This window comes from Terrapene carolina, unplaced genomic scaffold (genome assembly GCF_002925995.2).
Source record: "Terrapene carolina triunguis isolate 2854851 unplaced genomic scaffold, T_m_triunguis-2.0 Scaffold633, whole genome shotgun sequence".
NCBI classification, from domain to species: Eukaryota; Metazoa; Chordata; order Testudines; family Emydidae; genus Terrapene; species Terrapene triunguis.
The window spans coordinates 1,492,888-1,503,538 of NW_020664984.1; the positions used below are offsets into that span (position 1 = coordinate 1,492,888).

At 47.1% G+C, this 10,651-nt stretch overlaps 1 protein-coding gene across 1 annotated transcript in view; it reads right to left on the bottom strand.

Annotated features, from left to right (window-relative positions):
• The window catches only part of LOC112107236 (homeobox protein EMX1), a 22,680-nt gene that overhangs the window by 11,351 nt on the left and 678 nt on the right, over positions 1–10,651 (bottom strand). Inside the window, exon 2 of the mRNA XM_026659556.1 lies at positions 4,100–4,284. Within this exon, the coding sequence (XP_026515341.1) occupies positions 4,100–4,284 (185 nt within the window). The remainder of the gene's footprint in view (positions 1–4,099; positions 4,285–10,651) is intronic.

Consider the following 10,651-nt stretch of genomic DNA (forward strand, 5'->3'; position numbering starts at 1 on the left):
AAACTCACCACCCCTCCTAACCAAATCAACACACAGCACACAAACTATGCACACCCACCCCAACGGCAACACAGCACCCACAAACCCACCATCCCTCCTAACCAAATCAACACACAGCACATAAACTACACACACACACACCCCAACGGCAGCACAGCACCCAGAAACCCACCACCTCTCCTGTTAGTGGGTATGATCTGGATCCCCTGTGGGCACACCCCAGACTGACCCCCATTAGTAGGTGTGTTATAGCCCTGTTGAATCTATGTCAGCCCCCCTCTCTGGTGCCCATGCCCCAGCCTCAGTCTCTGTTAACTCCATAGGACAGGCGATTAGTCTCCCTTCTATACACCTCATACGCTATATCCAAAGGCAATGTCTGGGCAATACCCAGCTCTTTCCTGGGCTGGGACCCAAAAGGATGGACAGGTGTGGGTGGGTCTCTTCAGACCCCTCTCTACCTTCTTTCCGGGCTGCTCCAGATGTTGCTCTCTGGTCCCAGTTGTGCCTCACTCCAGCTGTGACACTGCAGCTGCCTCTTCGCAGGTGCTTCCAAGCATCCCAGAGAGTCTTAGCTGAGACTGGGACGAAGTTCAGAAATCAAGTGCCAGAAGAAGAACTGCTCAGAGATGGGGCAAGGTCCCGCCTTGAGCGCCACACCTCTGCAGGCGAGAGTAGGCCCGGGAGTCGAGCTACTGAATTTGGGGGACATTTAGGCAATTTGCATGTCTCTCCTCTAAAATCAAAAATATGTACGGGCATGTTTATATGTGAGGCTCTGTGTGGGTGCGATAGGACAGAAGGTGCCTGTGTTACATAAGAAGGGTGTTTGTGTGAGAATCTTACCTATGCGATGGATGGTCATGCACGACACACCATGTGTGTCTTATATATGATGAAGTGTATGCCTTATACTGGCAGCGTGTGAGTGTGTGAGATGTGTGCATGTATATTTTACACATCATATACCCACACTGTAGTAATATATGTGGTGGCTATAAATGTGTGTTACAATCTGAGCTACACTTTTTAATTCCTCTTTTCAGAAGAGTGGCTGGGATAGATTGATTCCAGCGACCAGTCGGGGTCTCTGTCAGTACTTTGATGCCCATTCGTACAGTAATACATATGTTTCAGGTACAGCATTTGTGTATTTCTCATGGAAAATTGGTTCTTCCCCCCCGCACACACTTTACATGATCAAATATAAATTTTTAAAAGCGACAAAGCTAAATGAAAAAAATAAATGAATAACACTACGCATCTGGGCTGAAATCGAAACGTTCCCTTTGGAAATAACTCTGCTGCTGCATTTATGAGCTAAATTACTTTGGTGATATTTCAGGGCCAGGTCTGATCCTCCTCCTCCTGTTTAGCATCTTACTCCTAATGATTTCTGTGGGACGCTTTGTGGAGGGAGGTCATACTGAAATGCTATTAACGGCTCAGAATTTGGCCTTAGGTTAGTGGCGATTCCAAAGAGAAGTCTCTCCATGCAAGCCGCCGACCTGTGTTCACTGAGTGAATGCAGATGATAAATAACCCTGTACTAGAAAGCTACAAAAATGCATCCACAGGATTTCTAGAACTATAAATATACAATATTACTGAACAGAGACTAAAACGTGAGATTCCGCCCTCTTTCTGTCTATACACATGCACATCGGCCCAGATTTAGAGATACACGTCTTTCAATTTTCTGAACAAATTGCAATTAGGCTTGGGGCAACGTAGCACAATCCCAAGGACTCCTTGACCCCCTGGGGCAATATTTGACGGCTGTTGCCTTCAAAACTAATTGGCATTTGTTTCATTACCCTTTTGGGGGTTTTCTGAGAGCTGGCTTCATACGTGAGGCATGACAGAAGAAGCAGAGAAGAACACAGGACCGCAGAGCATGGGTGATGACGGTGGATGGCAAAAGGCATCCCAGCGATTGACCTGTCTCATTGGATTTGGGGTGAACACATTTAAAATGATCCCCCGGGGTTCAAAAAATTCCAAATGGGGATATGCAGAACCAAAGCACTGGGGAGACTGGATCTGGATCCAAGTCTGAATTCTGTGGCTCAGCCTCATCTATCTATCTATCTATTAAACCAGTATTTCCAAAGGTTTAAAGCTGTTCCTGAAATTATGCCCGATAACCCAAACTCAGAAACTTTTTTAATCCTGGGGCAACTTTTTGCTGCTGATTTCTTCCAAGAACCTGTGTGTGCGTGCATGCATGTGTGTGTGTGTGTGTATACATACGTGTAAATTTAGTTATATATTTATACCGTATAATATATACTAACACAGAATTTAGCAAGATTCAAAAACAGATTGGCCACTGATGTGGATAATGAGAACATCCACGGCTACATTAGATTGGATAACAACATCGAAGGAATATAAACCCTCCTAATTCAGGGAATAAGACAACCACTGACTGAGGGGAGTAAGAAGAAACTTTCCTGATGGGCAACTTGTTCCATACTTGTCCACTGTGGGGAATTTAGCACCTTCCTCTGAAGAAGCTGATGTTGTTGGACACAGCATACTGAACTAGATAGACCTCTGGTCTGATCCAGTCTGGGTATATTCCTTGGTTCCTTCACCTCTGCATCTTCTCTCTCTATGGTATATTTTTACATCCACATTCCTGTCTATACTATTTCTGGATTTCAGTTTTTCTTAACACTGTAAGGAAAAATGCCCTTGTAAAATCTTGTCCAAGATGGGGGCAAGTTTAGATTAAAATGAATCTCCATTCCTCTAATTTACAGCAACTCCTGACTTCTATTTCTTATCTGGCTCGACTTCTACAAATTGTAACGTTTGTCTATATTAACAAACAAGTGCAATAAGGTTCTTTTTTTGCAGTGTTACATGCAATGGAATAATGCTACAGGTCGTGGGTTTTTATAGCAACGCATGTTGTAATGATTGTTATTAGCAGGAATAGTTATCCCATAATTATGTATAAGTTAAAAATTAATCCACAGAGTATCGTTCCATTAGCCCAGGACTTTGGGGGAAATGATCTTACAAACATTTGTACTGCTGGTTCTCAAGGCCTTGATATACTGAGTAATAATAATCATAGTAAGCTGATTGAGCAAAGTAGGGGAAAGTCTTTTATCACCTACAGATAGCAGGGAGTCAGCCTGGGAGTTAAGCTAGTCAGATTTGTTGCCTTTATGGTTGTATAGTGTAATAAGATTAGGAGTACTTGTGGCACCTTAGAGACTAACAAATTTATTAGAGCATAAACTTTCGTGGGCTACAGCCCACTTCTTCGGATGCATATAGAATGGAACATATGCATATATGCATCCGAAGAAGTGGGCTGTAGCCCACGAAAGCTTATGCTCTAATAAATGTGTTAGTCTCTAAGGTGCCACAAGTACTCCTGTTCTTTTTGCGGATACAGACTAACACGGCTGCTACTCTGAAGCCTGTAATAAGATTGCGTCTTTGAGGTCCTGAGGAATTTCCTCCCCTTCCCAGATATCCTGATCCCTTACTGATTTCTTGTAGATAGTTGACAGTTTTTTGATTCGACAGATACAAAGGATAGCCAGACCATAATAATAGTAACCTAGTTTGCTAAAGGAAAATGATTCTGTGCTCCATAACGATCAGTCCCTTGGCCTGCAAATACAATTTGCGCTCAGAGGCGCTAGTCCTGGCAGTATCGTGTCTGAGTACCCGCCCACCCTCACTCCTGTGTCTGCCCAGCGTGGGCGGCCAGAGGAAAGCGGTTTGCACAGCAGAGTGGGAGCAGCGTCAGGGGACTGGCGGCACAGCTGTGCTGAGACCCGGGATGACAAATCTGGGAGCCGGCTACACTGCCTGGGGCCTGAGGCCCTCCCACTTCATCCCAGTTACAGATGTTTTAGGGTCCCCTTTGAGTTCAGGCCCTGATACAATTGTTCCCCTCTGTGCCCCCCCCCATGAAACATGTGGCAGCTACTGCACCCCCGCAGCCAAGCAAAGGGTGACCTATGCATTTCTGCATGGCACATAGCACCACAATGAAAGGAGGAAGAGAGGCTCTGGAAGGAGGGAGGGAGGGATAGAGGGAGGATGGATGGATCCCTCCCCCTGAACTTACCTGGGTCTCGGAGAGGCTGAGGCTGCTGGCCAGCTGTTTGCGCTCAGCCCCCACCACGTAGTGGTTCTTCTCGAAGGCCCTCTCGAGCCGCAGGAGCTGGGACGGGGAGAAGGCCGTGCGGATCCGCTTGGGCTTCCTGGCAAAGGGCCCGTGCAGTAGCAAACCCTCCTGGGACACCTCGCTCCCTGCAGACAAAGCACCGAGAGTCAGAGACGTGCCAGGCCAGGACTCACTCCCCAGGGTGCCCCCCGCTTCTTAATCTGCCCAGCCCCCTCCCTGCCTCACCAGCGGCCTGTCCTGCTCGGGAAAGGTGTGAGTGTGTCCTGGGGGTGACTCACCCCTTTCTCAGGGATGAGTATTTGCAGGCTGCTCCTTTTCCTCTCCCCCCCCACTCCCAAGGGGCTGCCCTTCCCCCCACCCTGATCTTCATGCGTGGGAATGAAAGTCCCTTGAGCAGCCTCAGGATTGGGGAGCTCTAGGGAACAGAAAGAAAGAAAGAAAGAAAATGAAAGTGAATAAAGAAAAACAAGAAAAGAAAAAGAAAGTGAAGAAAGAATCAAGAAAAGGGACAAGAAAGCAAGTGGAGAATAAATCAAGAGAAAGGAGGAAAGCCAGAGAAAGAAAGTGAAGAAAGAACGAACCAAGAAAAAGGAGGACAGGAAGGAAGGAAGGAAGGATAGAGAGAAAGGAGGAGTGAAAAGAAAGAAAGTGAAGAAAGAATCAAGAAAAAGGACAAGAAAACAAGTGAAGAAAGAAAGAAAGAAAGAAAGAAAGAAAGAAAGAAAGAAAGAAAGAAAAGGAGGACAGGAAGGAAGGAAGGATAAAGAGAAAGGAGGACTGAAAAGAAAGAAAGTGAAGAAAATCAAGAAAAAGGACAAGAAAGAAAGAAAGAAAGAAAGAAAGAAAGAAAGAAAAAGGAGGACAGGAAGGAAGGTAATGAAGAAAAGAAAGAAAAAGGAGGACAGGAAGGAAGGAAGGAAGAATAAAGAGAAAGGACAAGAAAGAAAGAAAGAAAGAAAGAAAGAAAGAAAGAAAGAAAGAAAAAGGAGGACAGGAAGGAAGGAAGGAAGAAGAAAGAGAAAGGAGAAGAAAGCAAGTGAAGAATGAATCAAACACAAGAAAGCGCAAAGCGCACACAGACGGGACCTGTAGGAAGACGTGGCGGTGGGTGATTTCTATGAGTTTGCGGTGGATCGATCCGGCCTCCTGCTTCCCCACTTCCAAAGGGGGACCCCCCCCAACAGGGAGACAGCCCCAGCCCCCCGCGAGCGGCCCCGGCCCGCAAGGTGAGCGCCGCGCCGCGCCGCGCAGGGACCTGCCCTGTAATTAAAGGCCTGGCCGAGGAACGAGGCCGCGCTGATGGGTGCCCATAAATCACGGGGAGGCTCCCTTTGAAACGGGCCTGATCTCTGCCCCCATCCCGCGCGGGGTCAGGCCGCGGGAAGAGCGGGGTGCTGCAGGGACCGCCGAGAGCCCCCTGACAAATGGCCTGGTGGCGGCTGTCCGGACCCTGCACCTAAGCCATTGCAAAGCGCGCGGAGCTTTTAATGAACTGCTCCCCCCGGGACAGGGAAAGCCGGGGAGCCCCGGCCAGGGGCCCTGCAGCGCCTCGGAAACGGCCCAGCCTAGCGAGAGTCCCGGGGGCCGCATCCACCGCCCGCACTTGTCCCGCTGCGGCCCTGGCTGGGAAAAGGAGCCGCAAAACCGCGTCATGACAGCCAAAGTCCTGGGAGTGACTCCCGGCTACAGCGGGCTCGGGACACAGGGGCGACAGCCGGGAAAGCAACAGATAGATAGATAGATAGATAGAAGGGGTGTATGGAGATAGATAGATAGATAGATAGATAGATAGATAGATAGAGGGGGGTGTATGGGGATAGATAGATAGATAGATAGATAGATAGATAGATAGATGGGGTGTGTGGGGATAGATAGATAGATAGAGGGGGTGTATGGAGACAGATAGATAGATAGAGGGGGTGGATGGGGATAGATAGATAGATAGATAAAACAGAAAGAAAAAAGAGAGTAGAAGAAGTAGAAATAGATACATATGGTAGGTAGAAAGAAAGAAAGAAAGAAAGAGAGAAAGAAAGAAAGAGTAGAAGAAGTGGAAATAGATAAGTTAAGTGTAGAAAGAAAGAGAGAAAGAAAGAAAGAAAGAGTAGAAGAAGTGGAAATAGGTAAGTTAAGTATAGTAAGTAGAAAGAAAGAGAAATAGATACATAAGAGAAAGAGAGAAAGAAAGAGTAGAAGAAGTGGAAATAGGTAAGTGTAGAAAGAAAGTTAGTTAGTTAGTGGCTAGAGGCGAAGAAGTGGATCAGAGATCTGTGGTAAAAAGACAGAAGTGGAGCTAGATACATTAGCTCGGGATGGGAAAGACCGAGCACTTCCTTACACACGTCTCCCTTTGTCCGAGTGACCCCGGCCCCCCAGTTTCACCGCCGCAGCAGAGGAAAGTCGGGTGGGAATCGGGGAGACCCCTCGCCCCTTTCCGGAGGAGAAACCCCTCTCTGGGCAAACCGGGCCGCCTGGAGAAGCGTCTCCTCGCGCTGGGGCTGGCCAGGCTGCCAGGTGGCTGGGTTAGGGCACGGGCCGGCGGGCAGCCTTTGGCCATTGCACACTGAGGCGGAGCCCGACCCAGCCAGGTCTACACTGGAGCCCAGCGCGCCCTGACTCTACAGCTGGGGGCCCGTTTCTCCCCCATTCCCAGGGCCCCGGGGGTTTCCACCTCCTATCTGCTCCCCGCTGCGCCTCCAGCCCAGTAACCGGGCAAGAAATCCCAGCCGCGCCCTCCGGGAGCAGTGCGAAGTCGGTGACCAACGTCCCAGCGAAGCGGCTCCGCTGGGGAATCGCTGAGAACCGGGCTGGCCTGGCCCCAGCAGCGATCCGGGAACGGGCTACCAGCGAACCCGGCCGCATCCCCACTCGGCTGCAGCCCAGGCGGTGCGGGAGGGAGAGACAGACCGGGCTGCGATCCTTTAGGGCCAGGGACCTTTCCCTCGGGCAGGTTTGTACAGCGCCGAGCGCCGGATCCTTGACTCGGGGAGGCTCTGGGCGCTGACACAAATCAATCGTCAATAAAGCAGCGGATACGTGTCAGGTGGGGGGATCCCACCCAAAGTGGTGGATGGCGGGACACTCCCTCCCCGCAGCCGCTCTCGGCTGAAATGCCCTAGAGCAGGAGGCGGCAGGAGGCCCCCCGGTGCTAGCCATTCAGAAGGGATCTCCAAGCGCAAAGCGGCCCTACGGTGACTTTTACACTTCCCCTTGTAGCCCACTTCCCCGCTCCGCCTCCCCGCGAACCAGCAGCATCGCCGAGCCTAGGATGGACAGAAACGATTTGTTTTGGGGGTGTTTGGTTTGTATATTGGGCGGGGGGAGGCGGGTGCCACATGGGATCCAGGGAATCTTTTTGCCCCTGTGGTTCCCGGCCCAGAAACCGGGCGGGCAGCGGCGGGGATGTCCGGCCGATCCCCTCCCGCGAGCAGGAAAAAGGGATTTTGCCCAAAGAGGGAACTTGCTCTGACCCCCTGGGTTTTTTTTTATCTGTCAGGCTAATCAGTGCTGCTGACACATAACAATTTCAGCAATCTCGCGAGCGGCAATTTATTGCTTAAGCAGGCATAGCCAGGAGCCAGGCGAGAGAATTTGCTGCCGAGGAGATAACCTAATCTTTCCCTTCCCGCCCAGAACAAAGCCAGCCTTTGATGATCCCCTGCTCTCTTTTTACTTGGTTTAGTGTATGGAGTGAAAAGCCTAATGTGGATTTGCATTTATAACTCGGTAATGAGGACTGGGGAGAGGGGGTGGGTGGGGAGAAACACCCGAGTATCTCGGCAGCTTTGCAATCCCAGCCTGGGTCAAACTCCTTACACAGGCTGTTTTCTTAACCAAAAAAAAAAAGAAAAGAAAAGAAAAAAGTCTCCTTTTGGAGATTAGGTGCAAGCGAAACCTTTCCCTTGGTTTTAGAGAATAGAAGAGAAATGTAGAGAAGAGAAGAGAAATTGAATATATATATATACACACACAACTGCAGGAGCTATCATATAATAATTGCTAAGTAGAAATCTGGAGGAGTTTGTGGGTATGGAAGGACGAAACATTTCCAATATATTAGGCATTTTAAAGAAATAATTCTCTGAGACATACACCCACGTGGGCATAGGGAATTATTTTTTGCCTAGGATTCAAATTGGATCTGATACACAAACACACACCTAGCCACAGGTATGCGCTTATTTACGCGTGTCAATTTACTCGATCTATTTCTATTTTTCATATACTTCCAGTTGTACATCAGATATCACAATGACGTATGTAGGTTAAATGTTTTGTTATAAATCGAAAGAAGTAACAGACAGCCACGTGCATACACATCACATCCAGGGTTCAATTATATACCAGCTGTGACAAAGTAAATGCGTGCGTGTGTGTATATACACAGAGAGAGATCGCCACCCCAGCCACATAAAAGTATGTAAAACGATATATAAAGAGATGAGTATATTTGTAAAATAGAATCCAATCTCTCTATACTGTGTGTATATACTAAGTGTATCATATGAACTTTATAGGCTACGTTATATCTGTCACATACCATGGAGGCGCAGATATATATAGCTAATTACATATATCTAAGCAAATATAATTATATGTAATTTTCCCACGTGCCTGGCCTCTAGACACTGGGGCTGATCCTTGTTTTTACAATCAATGGCAAAACTCCTCCTGACTTATTGAGTTCAAAGGCACCCGGGGACGGATCCCTTATTCGATCATTGTACTTCTCTGCCCCCAGACCCGCTCAGATCTATTATTAAAAATACCCCAGCGCAGGGGGCTAGGTTTCTCCCACTCCCAACGCGCCCTGGGAAAATGCGAGCGCAGCGCCCAGGTTTTTCTATTTCTTCTGGGAAACTAGATTCACAATTACCCAGGGGTTGTGTCCACCAGCGCCCAGCCGGCAGCGTCCGAACGCTGAGAACAGATGTCCCGGGAGAGGACAAGAAAACTTGAGCTGAGTTTACCAACAAGGCTGCCGAAGCAACAGTTTTAACGCCGCAGACCTTTCCCGTGGGTTTCTTTCGTAACCTGCCTCTCTGACGTGAGATTGGGCCATGAACAGCCCATGGACAGGGAGGACGAGTTTAATTTGCGTGAAAACAAAAACGAGCACGCAAAAAAAGAAAAAAGAAATTAAAATAATAATAAAAAACCAAAATCAAAATCCAGAGAGCTTGAAAACAACAGCCAATCATTATTTTAAAAGGAAACATTCGATTTACTACAGACCCGTGTTTTCTATCTACACACGCTGCTTAATTCGTTCCTATTTGTTCCTTAAAATATAAATACGCTCGTACACTTTTCAACATCTCAACTACCGCGTTCATATATTATAAATATCGCTATAAACGAGATCTTAGTAATCCAACGTTTGTATTTTCCCTTGAAACAGCGATGCATTGTTTTCAAGTCTCATGGTTCTTTATCTATACACACACAAATCGGCACATATACAGATACAGGACTACACACATTCATGTTTGTAATTGTATTGCATGCATATACTGCTTGTGTAGATTGTTGCACTGGAAATATATTGGTGTATTAAAGTGTCAGAGAGTCCTATGGAGAGAGAAAGAATACATATAGCTATACACACCTATATCTGAGCATGCAATACAAACGCAAGCTCACAAGAAGATAGATAGATAGATAGATAGATAGATAGATAGATAGATAGAAAGAAGGTGGGTGAGGTAATATATATTTTAATGGACTAACTACTGTTGATGGATGAGACAAACTTTCCAGCTACACGGAGCTCTTCTTCAGAATATACACGACAATACACAAGCAGTATATGCATGCAATACAATTATATATATATACACACACACACATATATATGTATGCATTTGTGTAGACGTGCATATGTGTGCAAGCTGCTTCAGAAGAGCTCTGTAGCTTGAAAGCTTGTCTCTGCCACCAACAGAAGTTGGTCTTTTAAAAGACAAGTCTCAGAGGGGTAGCCGTGTTAGTCTGTATCCACAAAAACAAGGAGGAGTCCGGTAGCACCTTAAAGACTAACAGATTTATTTGGGCATAAGCTTTCGTGGGTAAAAACCCCACTTCTTCAGACGCATGGAGTGAAAATTACAGATGCAGGCATTATTATACTGACACATGAAGAGAAGGGAGTTACCTTACAAGTGGAGAACCAGTGTTGACAAGGCCAATTCAGTCAGGGTGGATGTGGTCCACTCCCAATAACTGATGAGGAGATGTCAATACCAAGAGAGGGGAAATTGCTTTTGTAGCAATTGCTTTTTACTCCATGCATCTGAAGAAGTGGGGGTTTTACCCACAAAAGCTTATTCCCAAATAAATCTGTTAGTCAGCCGGACTCCTCGTTTCTTTAAAAGACATTACCTCACCCACGGTGGTTCTCTTATATCTTGGGACCAAGAGGGCTACAACACTGCAAAGAGGATAGATAGATAGATAGATAGATAGATAGATAGATAGATAGATAGATAGATAGAT